Source organism: Furipterus horrens, unplaced genomic scaffold (assembly GCF_987537825.1).
Source record: "Furipterus horrens unplaced genomic scaffold, mFurHor1.1.pri manual_scaffold_3, whole genome shotgun sequence".
Classification (NCBI taxonomy): domain Eukaryota; kingdom Metazoa; phylum Chordata; class Mammalia; order Chiroptera; family Furipteridae; genus Furipterus; species Furipterus horrens.
The window spans coordinates 68,400,919-68,419,869 of NW_028327173.1; the positions used below are offsets into that span (position 1 = coordinate 68,400,919).

At 38.4% G+C, this 18,951-nt stretch overlaps 1 protein-coding gene across 2 annotated transcripts in view; it reads left to right on the top strand.

Annotated features, from left to right (window-relative positions):
- The window catches only part of LRRC8D (leucine rich repeat containing 8 VRAC subunit D), a 91,741-nt gene extending 73,289 nt beyond the window's left edge, over window positions 1-18,452 (top strand). For both annotated transcript variants that reach the window (XM_090269712.1, XM_090269711.1), the window contains exon 2: window positions 15,514-18,452. In XM_090269712.1, the coding sequence (XP_090125838.1) occupies window positions 15,516-18,092 (2,577 nt within the window). In that variant the 5' untranslated portion in view covers window positions 15,514-15,515 and the 3' untranslated portion in view covers window positions 18,093-18,452. The remainder of the gene's footprint in view (window positions 1-15,513) is intronic.
- Window positions 18,453-18,951: the final 499 nt, after the last annotated feature.

The window sequence follows — 18,951 nt, forward strand, 5'->3', positions numbered from 1 at the left end:
CATAAATGTGTCATTCCAACCTAGACCCTCTCTGTTGAGATTCAACTGACTGCTAGACATCTTTCCTAAAATTCTAGCCATTCAAGCTGAAAGTTGAATTTACCTGGAAGTCATCTTGATTAATGTGACTTTCTCATTCATTTTCTTTCCTCTCGCCAGTCCCTCTTCCACATTCTGGATAGAATTCTTTCTAAATTGGAACACTGAACTCATTGCCTTGTTCAAACCATTCAGGGTTCCTTATTGCCGCTTTTCTTATCTGTATCTGATAATGTTGCACTTTTCCTGAGCCCTACAGCTGGGAAGTGTTCTACCCCCTTTCGTGTTCTAGGAAACCAGAAACTATACCTTGATCTCGAATATTCTGAGACAAGACCCATCTCCATCCTTCCTGACTCCCCTAAAACTCTCTCAGATGACTTCCTTGTTTATCTGCCCCTCTCAAACTCAGGCCCCTTCCTTCTTCCTTGTCTTTGAGACAGCCGTCATTAATGATTGTTCTTGCTATTGTAACAGCCTGAATAAATTCATCTCTTTAATTGTTCGCTGTATTTTGCCACTCTTAAAAGTCTTCCAGTTCAACAGCTGAATTATATGTTTACGTTTATTGCATATTGTTCATCTCAGCTATCATGGTGCTCTTGGCATTCACACACTTACTTTGCTGTCATTGTAGATTAGGATGTATTAGGACAGTTTACCCTAAATAATTCTGGGTAGACTAGTGGTTCATGCTCCATCCTTTCCAGAATACTTAAGGTAAGCAGGAGAAAATTGCTAAGTTCTGGGAAAGTAAGGGCTGTATCTGTCTTGCTCTACTATGTCTATATTTTCAGCACTTATCACATTACCTAAGCCAAATATTTGTTGAAAATATAAATGGCATGAGCTTGATGGCATCATGTCAGCAAAGATTTGATGAAAACTGTGATTTGCAAGGTGAATTATCTTTAATTACAAGTCCCCAATAACTAACACAGTGTATGGCATTTGAGAACAAATCAATGAATAAACAGCCAACTTCATTCTTAAATATTTCTTAGCATTAGCAGCTTCTACCTAATGATTTTGGTTCATCAAGAAAAGTAGGCATTATTTTAATTATAGTTCTGGCATGTTGTATGTAAATTCACACAAATGAGCAAATTTTGTCTTGGTTATAATCCTGTTTTTACTGTTTTTGGCTTTCTTGGGGAAGAAAGGAAGACAACATTTAATCACTCTAAAAATGATCATACCTCAGATGGATAAATTCAATTACTTAGACCTTAATTTATATTCAATACTTGATACTTTAGTCTGGAGTTTGCAATGGGTAGAGCCTAAAGCCATGGGCCTGATTGTGTTTACTCTCTTCAGTTTACTCAGAAGCCTATATAAATGTTGTGGGCCATGACATGGGAAGCACTGTTAATGATCCCTACAGTTAATAAATACATTGGCACCATTGGCACTCGAGTACGTAACACATTTTTTTTAAACATGTTATATTGGGCCATTTTTTTTCAGAATTTTAAAAATCATGACTTTCAGAAAACAAATATCCAAAATTTTCCAGAGTCAAAGATCATCATGTAATCTGTGTAGGTGCATCTAAAATAAGTAACAGCATACTGAATTAGAAATTATGCTTATTTGTATGTTGTACCTTCCCAGTATAAAAAGGTTTAGGCATTTTACAAACTCTAGGTTGTTCAGTTGTGATTCATTATTACAACTCCACTAATGCTTAATGACTGAGGGAAATGTTATAAATTGTAACATAACCGGGGCTGTCAATGAAAACCTTACTAGCTCACCAAAATTTGGAGAAAGGGAAAAGACCATTAATTCCGTACATACTTTAGCTAGTGAAGGACTTTTCAGTTAAATGTCCTATCAGACCTGCTTTTCTAAAGGTCATTTGTAATTTTCACAGGAGCTACACAAATAGATGCTGAGTCCTTAGAAACAAGATAAATTAAATTGAACGTGAATAAAACATTTCTTTGTTTTATCAAATGCTTTGAAAAAGGACAAAAGTGATATTCAGCAAAGTTTACCAATTTATCAATAATTCTAAAACAAGGCTTTGTTTGTATTACTTTAAAAGACTAACCCTTTAAGGGGATTTTTAGTTCAACTATAAGGCGGTTTCCAGTGCCCATAATGAATTCCACTGTAATAGAGATTATATTGTCAAAGGTCAAATAGAGATTATATTGTCAAAGGTCATTAATTATTTTTAAGAGTATTGATTGTCCTTAATCTCTGCCATAATTGACTGATATATACCTTTATTCTCTTCAAATCCCCTCTTATGTTGGTTTTCTAGATTTTCTTTTTTCTTCTTTTTTTTTCTTCATTAATTTTAGTTTCCCCTCAAAACCTTCATGGTCCTTTTTAATTTCTGTGGCTGCCATATCTCAAATCATGGGTTGTCCTCAATTTGGGGGAGCAGTTGGGGTGGGGACATTAAGTGAGCATGTCTACTGTGTGCTCAACAGTATTCTGGGTGAAGTGTGCATCTTGTGACAATAGTGTTTTATTTGTCCCCATTTTTTGATAAGGAAAATGAATGCCCAAGTTGCCATAGTGATGTGAGACATTTTTTGTATTCCTGTTTTACAGATAAATTGGTAAGAGGTGGAGAAGGAATGAAAACACACACAGACTAACTCCTTAACTCATGTTCTTATCCATTACATTACCGACTTGTTGAGAATTAAAATTCTATTTTAGATGATTAACTCAGTTAAAAGTGACTTTAGGTTATTTATGCATAAATTATGCCATTTCTTGATTATCTTTGTACAGGTTTAAAATATTTGGTTTTGTTCTCATATCATTACCCCTTATATCTTTGCTACCCCATTGCTTGGCTATTACTTACTTAGAAGATGTAGTTCATTTTAATATTGACCTAAAGAAAACAGAGAAAAGAAGGAAACTATGCTGTGTTTCCCTTTCTCCTATAAAAGGTACAATGAAGGGTTTTGTTTTTGTTGTTCTACTAGTCTATATTTTAGTTTATTCTAGAAACCAGATTTTATTAGCATGAGTATCATGGACTCTATAGAATTTTTATGATGTTATATCCTGGCTTCCTTTTAATTACATTGTAAATACTACTGTACAGTGCAATACATTATATGTATATATGTGCTCTGGAACCATAGATGAAGACAGAACTATTTTTGGTTTCAAAAGTGTGCTTCACCCCAGAAGTATTCTAAAAAGATAGTTATTGATCACCTGTCTGTTGATATCACTAAGTAATATTTTTCAGACTATCTAATCTTATAGATTTGCTACCCAAGCATATGAAATGAGGGCTTACAGATCCAATTTGCCTACTTTTAAAGGGGGTTTTAAAAAAAGAAGTGATTCAGGAAGATGTGTGAGAAAAAAGGTATATGGAGGCCTTATGAAAAAAAGGTTTAGTTTCAGTAAAATCATGTAAATGGATGTAAAAGCGCAAGGGTATGAAACGATGAAGTGAGAATTAAGAGATCTGAGCGTGTTCCTTGACATCTTCTCTCCTTCACTCTCCCCAGACAGTGCATTAAGTCCTGCTGTTACTTCTGTGGCCTATTAGCTCATAGATACATCCATTTTACTCACTCCCTTCTTCACCACTCACAGCCTTATCTTTACCTCCATCCTTTGGCCAGAGTAATGCAATAGCTATTTTCCTAATCTCATCTCACATCTTCCCTCACTAACCTTGCACTGGGCCCACAGTGATTTTTTAAGAGACACAAATCTGATTTTCAGCCACCTCCCATCTCAGCTAAAAATACATCAGTGGCTTCCCACTGCCCTTAGTTTGAAGACGCCAAAAACTCACTTGGCACGCATGCACTCTCTCTCCCTCCCGCTCTCTATTTCTTTCTCTCCCCTTACCCCAGAGCCTTTGAACATTCTGGTCCTGCCTACCCTTGCATTCTTCTCCCCTCATTTAAGTCAGGTCATGGCTTTCTCCCTGATCTAGCCGACTGAAAGAAAATTCTTATTATGTGTCTTTAAAATACCATGCAGGCAGGGGAAGGGCTGGGTTTTCTGGAGTCTGACTTGGAAAGCTCTTTCAGAAAAGACACAAAGTTAGAGATAGAAAGTAGGTGCAGGGCCTCGAGAGAAGCCTTTGAAAGGGATGGGTCCTGAAGCTGAATCTTCTTCCTTGGTAGCGCTTCTCAGGTGACCACTTTACATATTCAATAAATGAATATTTCTCTCTCCTACACTGTACACTCTGTGAGAAAGGAACTGTGTCTCAATTTGCTCATCAGGTTTTCTCCAGGAATTTACATTGTGTTAACACTGAGTATACAGTATATATTTTATGGATGGAGAGGGTAAGTGAATAATTAAATGAAAATTCAGGTTAAGGGTCAATATTTATAATGTCTTTAAAATATTTAGCTGAGTTTCTTGGAAGCCAAGAGTAAATGTAGAACATCTGAATCCCATGGCTCTTTATAGCAGTGCATCATGAAAGACAGATTTCTCTTAGTACTGGGTGGTTGACAAGAGTTTTTATCGGGTTCTTATGTATAAAACAGCTTACTCAACACAATGGATAACAACAGCTAACTTTTATTGAGCACTTAGGAGGTTCTGGACACTTGCTCAGCATTTGATACGGTATTCTGATTTGAGTGTTTATCAACTCCAGAACTTCTACATCCATTGCCTGTGCAAAAGGGCAGGAAACTCCACCATGACCAAGAAAAGGAAAGCCTGGGGCTCTGGTAGCTTCATGTCTCAGGGAGTCTGCCTCTTTGGAGCTCCTTCCTCCCTGGCCTTTTACATCACCTGGCTGCATGCTAAAATGATGCTGGTCAAATCTTGGTCTTACCTTCTGGTGATGGTGTGTCTAAGCTTACCTTTGTCTTTTTGTTTTTTGGTAGAATGCTTATGAGCCAAACTGCATGCAGATGGTCTATCAGAATGAGTTATCTTCAGAGTAACCTATTACAAAGAGTTGTATAGAATTGTCCGTCTGGACATTGAAGCATGCCTGTCAGATCTGATCATTTTAACTTTGGCATAATTAATAATGACCTTATATGCCACTGTAATTGCTAGTGACAGTATTTGGCTCACAAGTTAAGTGTCTTGCAAGCCCTCTTCTAGAATGCTGTTATGGGTCTGCATGATTTATTCTGTTACAGACCTTTATTAAGTGCTTGTCCTATGCCAGGCCCTGGGACATGCAGATAAAAGAAACTCTTTTCTCTTTAGGCTAGGAATTTAGACCCAGGTGGAGGGAGAAAGGGAGACAGATAGGTGAAGTTCAGTTCAGCAAGGGTCAGGAGCAACCATTGTCCAACTCTGCATTCATTTTTAGTCCTATGGCTAAGAGCTCCTAGTAAACTACCAACTAGACTTTTAACTAAATATGCTACCTATCCAAGGTGTATTGTATCCATATCTGAGTATCTTTTACTAACTTTGAGAAATTTTTTGAAGGTTAGTAGGATGATCACCAGGGCAAGGTACTCAGGTGCTTTCTAGCAATCTTTACAACCCAGAAATAAGGACTGGGAGGCTCTCAATGGTCCATATGCAGAGCAGAGATCCATGGGTTTCTGTTTCAAAGACATTTGGAAGAGAGGGTGGCAAACTTCCCGGGACCATGGAGAGTTGCTCAGTGTGTTAGGGGACTCCATCTTGGTTCCATTTCCTTAGCGCAGTTTCAGACACATGCCAGTCATACTCTAGAGAAACAGTATTAAAAGTAAGTAAACTTAAAAGGAAAATTGTCAGTTTTGGTCTAAGATGTTTCTCTTACAGACGGAGAGATGCAGGAATTTAGAAATGCAAAGTTCCTCTTAGAAATCACACTGCCTGCCTCAAAAACTGGGTGAAGTTAGGATTATAAAGGGCTGACCAAGTGCCTCACTGTTGAGCTTGGGACGACTTTCTCTGAGCCTTGATTAAGGTCCCTTAGCTGCGGCGGGCTAATCGGACAACTGCCATTATCTCCCTCTGAGTGTTCCCTCTAGGCCGCTTTCTCCGTGAGGAGGGCGACACTTTTTAAATTATTCATCCCTTTTTGTCCTTAGAACCTGTATCTAGCAGATAGAGGATGCTCAGTAAATATTTGTTAAGTGAAGTTTCTAATAGAGGATACACTAAATGAGGTGTGTAGGTACTGAAGCATTTGCGAAATTTTTTTGGCCAGCATTCATGGCTAAGGGAATGCAAGTATAACTTGTGGAAGAAACTCGGATGTTGTGTGGAATAAAATGTGGAAGCAAATGACTTAGAGGCTCTTTTATATTGTTCCATGAATAAGGTCTCATTTTCTAGCTCTGAAATATGGGCTTTCACTTTTAGAATTGAGAAGAAAAAGCAAGAAAATTCACAATAGTGTATTTTTGCCTTAGATATACTAAAATGTATTCCTTAGCCTTGAAGTAAATTTTCTCCATGATTAGCAGTACTCTAGGGAGAAAACCCAAATAGGTACTAAAGTACAAGTACTAAAATATACTGGTATAAAGCTGTTTTTATATTTTATAAGGTCTGAATTTTCTAGAGTCCTTTATTTTCAGGTGTTGAATGGGTTTATAAAAAGCTTTTTAAGATTAGCAGAATGGGTGCATTTTGCCCAATGCAAGAAATGATTTTGATAGATTTTATAAAAGAAGTATTTGTAAAATCTGGGGTGTTTTTTACTAAACACTTTTTTTTCAGTTATTTTTGTGGTATCTAAACCAAAGTAATATAAGAAGAAAACTATTTTTAAAGTATAATTTCCTTTTATCAGGGAGTAACACTAGTGATTTGTTTTATTTGTATATAGAATGATATCAGCTATAGAGTACCTAGCATAATTATAATGTCCATAACTGCTAATACTTATATCATAACAGTAACACAGAGCTCTTTTGGGAAAAGCTGAAATCATTCTTTCTCATTTTGGATCTGAAGTATTTATTTTTTTAACCATATGAATCATTGGTATCTGAATTGAGTATGATGATATGTATATGCTTACCTCTATATGGAGTGTTAAGAAAGGGTTGTTTATAGGGATAGTGTAGTTTACAGTTTACCTCACTTATCGCGGGTATTATGTTCCAGACCCACCCCCGCCCCCCACCGCGAAGTAGGAACCTTACATTTATTCTACACTCTTAAACCTACGTAACTTTAACAACCTACGTATACAGTACCGCAAAACACCGCAATATAGCGAAAAATCCATGATAAATAATTAAACAATATTTTTTTAAATCCCGCGATACAGTGAAGCTGCGATGAGTGAGCCGCGATATAGCGAGCGACTACTGTGTTGCCTTTTGATGAATTGGTTCTCCTTTGATTTATTCAGTGAAGGATTTGAAGTTTTTATCCTTACCATTCTTTTGGGTCTTCCTCTCATTTTCTCAGTTTGGCAAAAAGGCTGATTGATTTTTCACAGAACACAGTAGAAAGAAAATAAAAATTGGTGTTTGATTAAGTAGGAAACTCATACCTGTGTGAAAAATTTATGTATTAGAATGATTAATCAAGCTATTTGCTTTATACAGTAAATTCTCTTCATTTAATAACATTTCAAAGCCATTTTTTAGTTCCTTTTTTAAATAGGGGTATTGAAGATGATCTCCTAGTATAGGTGGGACTTACCTTACTTCCTAAAATTTTAAATTAGGTGATCATATTTTTCTCTTTTGCTGATAGAATTTTGCTGTATATTAATAATAAACTCATTAATATGTTTTCCAGTGGACACTAAGTTACCCACATTTACACTGCTAATAAATGTGAACAAAGAGAAAATTTGAATCCATCTCTCTTTGGCATCAAAGTTCTGCTCTTTCTAGTATAATTTGCCTCCTCCTAATAAAAGTAATTTTAATTGAAATATTTTTAAAAGAATTAATGGAATTGAACACAAAGTTTTGTTGCCAAACATTTAGTTTAGGATTACTTCTATGAAGATAGTGCTACATGCTAGTTCAGAATTCAAGAAACTGGCCTAATCATCATCATCAGTTAAAAGACTTAATTGAGATGGTTTGCCTTTCTCCTCAAAGATTCTTTTCCTGCGATCAGAATTCAGCAAAAATCTTGAAGGGGTTACTTTGTGTGAGAACCTAAACTGGGTGTTTTTGATACATGACACTGTAAGATAGGTATTATTGTCAAGATTTTATAGATGAGGCATGCGCACTCAGTGAGGATAAGTAAAATGCAAATAATTTTTCTCCAGAACCAGTTCAATGTAATCATAGCAACATAGCAATAAATTAAAAACATTTGAACTTAGCATATAGTCTAGCAAAAATATCTACAATTAGGCTATAGCCCTATCTACCTTCACTATCCTATTTCTGTTGAAAAGGCAGTTTAAGCAGTAAAATAAAGATTGAAGTCTAGCTTTTAAATTTTAATAGCTTTATTGAGATATAACTCATATATCATAAAACTATACAGTTCATTGTTTTTTTAGTATATTTTTGGGGTTGTCCAACCATCATATCTTATAATTTTGAACTTGGCTATTGGATATTGGTTAATTCCCTTACTAATGACGATAATTTTAGATAAGAAAACAGAATTATATATCATAAAAATTTAGATTCAGTCTCTGATATTCTTATTCATCTTTGTTCAATCAAAGTCCAATAACTTTTCCCTTTCAATTCTACTACAAAAAGCATCCTGGACTTCAGTGAGAAATGTTTGCTTACAGGAATGTTAAGCTGGTTTTCATATGTGCCATAGACAGAGAAGCCTTGGAATGTGAACTCTACTTCCTTGTAATTCTTTAAGTTCTTTGTTACAGACATGCTATAAAGGAGAACCCGAAGAATGGCTACAACTAGTACTTATTAAATGTGCCTTCCTCAGATTAAAAAATGAAGTAAAAAAGATACCCCGATAACCATTTATAGTCATTCTGAGTCCTGATTCACTAAAGAGGTTTAACTTCAAGATACAGGATTTAGAAAGCTAAATATTGACCTTTTCTCTTTGACTTTCACATTTGAAAGTCACTTAAGAATCATAATGTACTTAATATACTATCTAATATGGATATATATTTAATATGCTTTGTACACACACACACACACACACACATAATGAGAAAAGCAGCTTTTATTTTCAAAGTGCTGCCGCATCTTTAATTCAGCTGATTGTAAACACTCCCTGGGAGGTATGGAAGTTTTTACCCAATTTTTGATTAGTCAGATGGGATGAGATACATTAATTGAAGTCCCATGTTTGAGGTAAGAGCTTGTCAGTGGCTGACATTGCAGAAAAGTATGGTTTCCTGCCTTAAGACCTAGGCACTTTCTTAAGACTGCAGAGAGCTCTGACTGGCATGGTTCAGTGGATTAAGTGCTAGCCTGTAAACCAAAAGGTCACCAGTTTGACTCCGAGTCAGAGCACATGCCTGGGTTGCAGGCTAGATCCCCATTTGGAGGCGTGTGAGAGGCAACCACACATTGATGTTTCTCTCCCTCTCTTTCTTCCTTCCTTCTTCTCTCTCTGAAAGTAAATTAATGAAATCTTTAAAAAATTAAAAAGACTGCACATGAGTCACCCAAGCTTTGGTTTCCATCTCTTGATGTACCCGTAAAAAGTGATGACTTTATGAGGATCTACTACACTAATATATTGGTGTATGGTTTCTATAACATATAATTTCTTTTTTGTCTCTATGCCTTTGCACCTGCTGTTTTTTTCTGCCCAAATTCCTTACCCTACCCACCACCCACTGATGATCCCCCTCCTTCTGGTCTCAGCTTAAAAACCATCTCTCTGTGAAACCTTGCCAGTTATCAAATGCAGACGTAGGTTTGCCCCATCTTGTGTCTCTCCTATACTTCGTATTAACCAGGTCAGAGCAACTTTCTTACCATGTTGTAATAGCGCCCATGACTGTTTGTCATCTCCCATTAGACTGGGGGCTTCTCAAGGGCGAGGACTAGGTTACATGATTTCTGTATTCCTACTGTGGCACCCAGCTCATGGTTTTCTTGAATTCTTAAGTGAATGTCATGAAAGGTTACCCTAGGGAATGTGGTGATTACATAACTTTATTCCTTTGTACCCTCAGAGTAAAGGACAACAGTGAGAAGGTCCCACCTTCAACATTCAATGCTTAGCCAACAGCACAGCCATCACATGACTGCATGATAGATTTGGAGATGAAAGATTCTGTTAGCTCTCTCATAATTAGCTCAGGAAAGTCATTTAAGCTGTTCGTGCTTCAGGTTTCCTCATATTACTATTAGAAAATACTAATGCCTAATTACTGATCACTCAGTTACTACGAGAATCAGTTGAGATGTTTTATAGAAAGGTAATTTGAAAACTTAAAGCACTGCAAACATGAGAAGTATAGAAGAGATGCAATGTAATCTGGTAGAAAGAACATGTCATTTGGCCTTAGATGAGATTATAAGTCCAGACTCCATCACTGATTATTTGACTGCCATAACTTAACTCCTGTGAGCCTATTTCTTTATCTGTCAATGGAAAATAATAACACGTTGGCAGATTCAAGTAATGTTGTGAAGGTTAGATGGAATGCAGGCAGTGTTCCTTTCGTGTTTCATCTGAATATATTCAACTGTTACCAGCCAGAGCTTTTGTACATTGTATATGCATACCTCTGTGCCCCATTTTCTGTGACACATTCAGTCCCTTGTACTCCAGGGACAGCAGGCCTCTTCTCTCAGGCTGAGGAGATAGACAACAAGTGGAGGCCGCCAGAGGAAGGTCAAGCCTGGGTGTGCCTTGGGGTGGGGGTGAGGCAAAGCCTCAGTCTGGTGTCACAGCACATTCCTAGGACAGCTGTTTCTGCTGCAGCTACTTTTCCTATTTCTTTTTGAAATGTCTTATTGGAGTTAAAGCATACATGCCAAAAAATGCATGTATCCTAACTGTACAGATCACATTTTATAAACTGAACACACCCATGTAACCAGATCATTCATTCATTTTTCCATTCTACTGTTAATGGGCATTTAGGTAGCTTCCAGTTTAGGGTTGTGGCAAATAGTGCTGCTGTGAATGTTCTTGGACATGTCTTTTGATGAGTATATGTATTTCTCAAGCTACACTTAGCAGTGAAATTGCTGGGTCACAGAGTATACATATGTTCAGTTTTAGTGGATATTAACCTGAAAGTTACCCAATATGGTGACACCAATTCACACTCCCTACCAGCAGTGTTTACAAGTTCTGATTGCTCTACCGCCTTACTAGCACTTGGTATTATCTTTCCTTTTAGTTTTAGGAATTCTGGTGGACTTTATAATATTGAGTAGCATTTTGGAAATAGAACCATTCCCTCAGCCCCTAAAACCTGAAACTCTAAACTTTGACACATTCATTTTTTCAGGCATGCGCTCTACAAAATCAGGGGATTATATCAGATGTCAAGCTCCTTTTCCAGTGGTTGGTGTATGGAACGAGGACGACAAGTGATAGTTGCTGCTATTATTATTATTATTATTATTATTATTATTATTATTATTATTACATCATCATCACCATCACTAAATGCCTTCTCTGTTTTTCAGGAGAGAGTAGGACATGGTGTATACAAAAGCAAATAAGACATAGTCTCTGCCCAGGAGTAGCTCAAGTTGAAGAGACCAATATTGGAAACTAGTTTATTATTAGAGAACATGATAGAAGCTTGGAGAAGAAGGTGGTGCTTGAGCTGGAACTTGAAGAATAAGTCAGAGTTCTACAAAAAGAAAGAAGGGATTGGGCGGGAGGAAGTGGCAGGGGCACACAGCCCTTGGTGGGGAGTGGCCGAGTAGGCAGCCTGTGGAGGAGGGGAGCCCATGTGAGGCTGCAGTCTTCACAAACTGGTCTCTGCTGTTTCGCTGTTGGCACCCTTGCAGGATGTGGGGGGTTGAGCTGGCAGCTGTTGGGGCTTTGCTGTGAAGTTCCAGTACTCTTGATGCTGTGTTCTCAGCTCCCACCCTTTACCTCTTTCTTCCTCCTCTGAGAAAGTGGTTGGCCACCTCCTCTCTCTCTCTCATGGAAACAAAGCATGTCCTGAGTGTGAAGTGCTTGAAAACCACAATTGAAGCTTTGACAGCTGCAAAATATCATTGATGACAAGGATCCCACAGATTCTTTGCTGTGGGGTCCTTGAGCTAGTTATTTTTATGCTGAGGCCTAGCTTGGAGTTTTTATTCTTTCACTAGCCCAGGTTGTTTTGTAGTGGCAATTAAGTTTAAGAAAGTGCTCTTTTGCCCAATACTATATGGAGACAGTTAATAAAGTGTTCTTGAGAAACCTTGATGGTACTGCTGAAGATGACTGACAGTAGTTCATACATCCTTTCACTGATTGTGTTAGGCATTGTTGCATGGCAATAAGGAGGATGGACATGGTCCCTGTCCTCATTGAGTTTATCATCTAATGAGGAATCAGATGAGTACATGGTTGGTTCTACCACAGCATGATAATAAGGGCTCTCATGGGTGGGGGTCCAGAGTCCTGTGACAGCACATCAGAGAAAGCACTTCACCCAGACAAGGGGTCGGGAGAGCTTCGTGGAAAATGCAACAGACACCTCATAGCCTTGTGGGGGGGGGGGGTATTCCAGGTGGAGGTAACTGTGTAGGAGGAGCTGCACACAAGGAAGAATGGCTAGTTGGAGAAACTGGAAGAAATAACCCACCTAGAGCACAGAGTGTCTGGAGAGGAGAGGGATTTTCACCAAAGCACCAGCAGCAGGGTGGAAGATGGATTGGAGGAGGTAAAGACTGGAGACAGAGGAACCAGTTGTAATAATCAAGGCTTAAAAGACGAGTAACCAACATTCTCAGTACAGTGACTTTCAAAATTCCTTGCTCCCTCAGTCCTCCAAGCCAAACATCTTGCACTCTTTAGAGCCCAATACAGCTATTTGAAGAGTGAAGAAAAATCCTATTAGAAATGTTATGTGCAAAAAAAAAAAATCTTGTTTTTCTATCATCCATATTGATGGACCTTTAAAATTGTGGTCCCTGGTGACCATACAAATTTTTTTTTTTGCCAGAAATAGGCCTGTGTGAGGTGTGTTCAGTTTCTGTACATGAAGCAAGAGCCACTCTGTAACCTCTGGCCTGGTGCTGTGCTTTGTGCTTCTAGATGGGGACTACAGGACTCACATGGCCCGTGGCGGTACAGTTTCTCATTTAACTTGTGCATTTCAATAGCCTTACTTCCTGCTTGAATTCCCAAGCCACACACAAACAAGACTCCTGTGGGCATGTTGTCTACTTTTTCTTTTTTTCCTCTCCTTTTTTTTAAATTGCTTTTCTATTACAGTTGTCACACTTTTTCCCCCTTGCTCCCACCCTGCCCCACCCACCTCTTCTCCCACAGTCAGGCCCCACCCTGTTGCCCATGTCCATGAGTCATTTATACTAGTTCCTTAACTAGACCCTTCCCCTACTTACCCCTCTTCTCTCCCTCCCCCCCTCCCCTCTTGTCACTGTTAGTCTGCTCCTTGTTTACATGCCTCTGGTTTAGTTTTGCTCATTTGTGTTGTTCATTAGTTTCCTGTATTAGGTGATATCATGTGGTATTTTTCTTTCTTTGCCTGGCTTATTTCACTAGACATAATTTTCTCTAGTTCAATCCATGTTGTTGCAAGTGGTAGGAGTTTCTTCTTTCTTTCTGCTGCATAGTATTCTATTGTGTAAATGTACCACAGTTTTTTGATCCATCTACTTTTTCTTTTTCCCACTCGCTTAGTAGTTTTTCACAAAGACTGGGTGCCAGGCATTTCTTACATAAGCCCTGAAGTCTGGAGATGCAATTTTTAGCAATTTTCACAAAATATAAGTACAACTCAGTAGTTTAGATGTGTTTGGCGTTCTTGGGCTTGTGTTTACCTGGTTACTTAAAACATATTTTACTTAAAAAAAAACTGTCCTATGAGAATTGTTCTTATAATGAAATAGATATTTGTTATCTTTTATTAAGAAATACTGTGCACCTATTCTGTAGAGTATTAGTTGTATGGGGAAGTTTCTGATAAAATAGGACGTGGTCCCTGCTTTTAGAGACTTAATCTAAAACCGAGAGGACAAGCAGAATAATAGTATTCAAGCCACCACTCTCCATTTTGTCGTTCCAGGAGGGAACCAGTAATCAGTCATAGCACTACTTGCCACTGAAGCCAGAGCCCGTCCCCAAATCTTTTTCATCATGGCACTCAGGGAACATGTGCATACAGAGATAAAAATCTATCTTCCGTCCTTTATTTTTAAAATAAATGCATTCCCAGAACCTTAAGTATGCTCCTTGCTTTTTATCTTTTCACTTTCACTAGTTTTATAAATCATTTTCTCTATGGCTATTGGCACCTGAGAACTTTCTGAGAAAGCAGAATGAGGTACTGTTGCTTTTCAAGAAGTTGAAATTTCCAAGTTCAGGAAGATAAAATGTGTTTCCCATCAATGATTACATGAAGTCATTCCCTTTTCTTGCCACTATAGGCATTGTGTTTCTTTGGTTACTTTCAGAATGACTGTCCTTGTGCTGTGTTATTTGTATAACTAGTTTCAGTAAAGCTGCCAGCTGTTGGTGAATGGTGCCCACAGTTTTTAGTGTCCTGGCACTGGGACTGTCTTCATTGCTGCTGGAGCCATCAACTGTGGCAGGGATCAAAGGTCTCATTAGTTCTAACTTAGTGCCATCACTGATCATTCCATGCCCACCTATGTCTTCGGCCCTCTTCTCATTCTGTGTTTTCCATTGGTGCTACGTCAAGGGCCAGAGTTTCAGCTACATGTATTGGTAAATCCCAAGTATGTAGACTAAGACTCCTCTTAAACTCTAGAGCCTTAATTTGAACCATCTGTGGGACATTTCCACCAGGGTGGTAAGAGCTAACATAAAGAACTAACAAATACTTGTGGCCAGACATTGTGCTAAGAGCTTTACAATCATATCTTAAATTAAGCTTTCCAACAACTCTTAAAAGTTATCATGCCCTTGCTACCGATGAAAAATATCAGGCTTGGAGAATCACACCATTTGGGGCTGGGACACAGGCTATGCGGAGTTTAATGGTATGAACGACTCTTCAATTTTGGCTTGTACAAAATAGAAGTCATCCCACTCCTCTACCTCAAAATTTCAGTCTCAACCTTCAATCAGTCCAGACCACAACAGATACCATCCTGTTCTCATATCCTTCTTCAAGGTCCAGTAAGTTACAGGTCTTCCAATTCCATCTCCTAAAAAAAAGCTCTCAAGTCTCTACTCCCTGCTTTCTACTCTAACCACCATAGACTTTGTGAAAACTATCATTATTTCTTACCTAGAAGGTAGTCAGTGTCCCACCCATTTTTTCCCCTTCTCTTTGGCTAGGAGAAAAGAGCTACTACAGCAAACCATCATTTTTCTCAGTGATGCTCCTTTTAGTGTATTTTCTACCATATCTATCTTGGAAAGAAGGATGAGAAAACTGTTTAGAGCAAGTAAATGGTTTTTCTCATTTAATGCTTTCCCTTAGATCTCTGTAATCATGTCTTTTCTTTGCTTGTTTTCTAGGAATGTTTACCCTTGCGGAAGTTGCTTCACTTAATGACATTCAGCCAACTTACCGAATCCTGAAACCATGGTGGGACGTGTTTATGGATTACCTGGCTGTCGTTATGTTGATGGTAGCCATCTTTGCAGGAACCATGCAACTTACCAAAGATCAGGTGGTCTGCTTGCCAGTATTGCCACCTCCTGTAAATTCAAAGGCACACACACCACCAGGAAATGCCGACGTTACCACCAATATCCCGAAGATGGAAGCAGCCACTGACCAAGACCAGCGTGGACGAACGACAAATGACATTTCCTTTGACACATCTGCTGTGACACCTGACATACCTCTCAGAGCCACATATCCTCACCCAGATTCCACAGTTCCAAATCAGGAGGCAAAGAAAGAGAAGAAAGATCCAACAGGTCGAAAAACAAACTTGGATTTTCAGCAATATGTATTTATTAATCAGATGTGTTACCATCTGGCCCTTCCGTGGTATTCTAAGTACTTTCCATACCTTGCTCTTATACATACTATTATTCTTATGGTCAGTAGCAACTTTTGGTTCAAATATCCCAAAACATGTTCAAAAGTAGAACATTTTGTTTCAATATTAGGAAAGTGCTTTGAATCTCCTTGGACTACGAAAGCGTTGTCTGAGACAGCGTGTGAAGACTCGGAGGAAAACAAGCAGAGAATAACAGGTGCCCAGACTCTACCAAAGCATGTGTCTACCAGCAGTGATGAAGGGAGCCCCAGCGCCAGTACCCCAATGATCAACAAAACTGGCTTCAAATTTTCAGCTGAGAAGCCTGTGGTCGAAGTCCCCAGCATGACCATCCTGGATAAAAAGGACGGAGAACAGGCCAAAGCCCTGTTTGAGAAAGTGAGGAAGTTCCGTGCCCATGTGGAAGACAGTGACTTAATCTACAAACTCTATGTGGTCCAAACAGTTGTCAAAACTGCCAAGTTCATTTTTATTCTCTGCTATACTGCAAACTTCGTCAATGCAATCAGCTTTGAACATGTCTGCGAACCGAAAGTTGAGCACCTGACCGGTTATGAGGTATTTGAGTGCACCCACAACATGGCTTATATGCTGAAAAAGCTTCTCATCAGTTACATATCCATTATTTGTGTTTATGGTTTTATCTGCCTCTACACTCTCTTCTGGTTATTCAGGATACCTTTGAAGGAATATTCTTTTGAAAAAGTCAGAGAAGAGAGCAGTTTCAGCGACATTCCAGATGTCAAAAACGATTTTGCGTTCCTTCTACACATGGTAGACCAGTATGACCAGCTATATTCCAAGCGTTTTGGTGTGTTTTTGTCAGAAGTCAGTGAAAATAAACTTAGGGAAATTAGTTTGAACCATGAGTGGACATTTGAAAAACTTAGGCAGCATGTGTCACGCAACGCCCAGGACAAGCAGGAACTACATCTGTTTATGCTGTCGGGTGTGCCCGATGCTGTCTTTGACCTCACGGACCTGGATGTGCTAAAACTTGAACTGATTCCAGAAGCTAAAATTCCTGCTAAGATTTCTCAGATGACTAATCTCCAAGAGCTTCACCTCTGCCACTGCCCTGCAAAAGTTGAACAGACTGCTTTTAGCTTTCTCCGAGATCACTTGAGATGCCTTCACGTGAAGTTCACCGATGTGGCTGAAATTCCTGCCTGGGTCTATTTGCTCAAAAACCTTCGCGAGTTGTACTTGATAGGCAATTTGAACTCTGAAAACAATAAGATGATAGGACTTGAATCTCTCCGAGAGTTGCGGCACCTTAAGATTCTCCATGTGAAGAGCAATTTGACCAAAGTTCCCTCCAACATTACAGATGTGGCTCCACATCTTACAAAGTTAGTCATTCATAATGACGGCACTAAACTCTTGGTACTGAACAGCCTTAAGAAAATGATGAATGTCGCCGAGCTCGAACTCCAGAACTGTGAGCTAGAGAGAATTCCACATGCAATTTTCAGCCTCTCTAACTTACAGGAACTGGATTTAAAATCAAACAACATACGCACAATTGAAGAAATCATTAGTTTCCAGCATTTGAAACGACTCACTTGTTTAAAATTATGGCATAATAAAATTGTTACCATTCCTCCCTCCATTACCCATGTCAAAAACTTGGAGTCACTTTATTTCTCCAACAACAAGCTCGAATCCTTACCAGTGGCAGTGTTTAGTTTACAGAAACTCAGATGCTTAGACGTAAGCTACAACAACATTTCGATGATTCCATTAGAAATAGGATTGCTTCAGAACCTGCAACATTTGCATATCACTGGGAACAAAGTAGACATCCTGCCAAAACAATTGTTTAAATGCGTTAAGTTGAGGACTTTGAATCTGGGACAAAACTGCATCTCCTCCCTCCCAGACAAAATTGGTCAGCTCTCCCAGCTTACCCAGCTGGAGCTGAAGGGCAACTGCTTGGACCGCCTGCCAGCCCAGCTGGGCCAGTGTCGCCTGCTCAAGAAAAGCGGGCTTGTTGTGGAAGATCACCTTTTTGACACCCTGCCACTCGAAGTCAAAGAAGCATTGAATCAAGACATAAATGTTCCCTTTGCAAATGGGATTTAAACTGAGATAATATGTGCACATCCGTGTGCAGGAACAACTTCCTAGATTGCAAATGCTCACGTACAAGTTATTGCAAAATAATGCGTTTTAGGAGTAGACACATCTTTAAAAATAAAACACAGAGAGGATGCATAGAAGGCTGATAGAAGACATAACTGAATGTTCAATGTTTGTAGTGTTTTAAGTCATTCATTTCCAGATCTTTTCTTTTTTTCTTTTGGGGGAAAGGGAAGCAAAAATTATAATCACTAATCTTGGTTTCTTTTTAAATTGTTCGTAACTTGGATGCTGCCGCTAATGAATGTTTACAAATTGCCTGCCTGCTAAAGTAAATGATTAAATTGACATTTTCTTACTATATCACCTTTTTTGAGGTGTCTTGATTTATTTTGCTTAATTGGTGCAAAATCGCTTTAACTCAGACCACTAAAGACACATCATCAGGTCTAAACCTGTAAATTTAGATTTGCTGAAATATGGATTTCTTTTCTGTTTTAACTTAAAGCACCTCAAATAAGCACTTCTTATAAATTTGACTGGTACTACTGCTTCTGAAAATCCCAGTTTATAGATTTTACACTCTTAAAAGTCTGGAATGCAGTAAAGGTGTGTAGCTTGTTGGGTTTTTGTTTGTTCCTTTTTAAAGAATAAATAATGACAAAAATAAAAGAAAATAGCATTCCTTTTAATAATAGCTGTTTTTCCATAGTCTGGAGTTATGATTATATGGTGCATTTTTCTACTAATAATATAGGGTTACCAATAAATAGAAAATGTTTTTTAAAAATAAATGCATCTGATTACAACCAACATAAAATTTTTAATGGCTTAATGATTAACAACCTTCCACTATCACCTT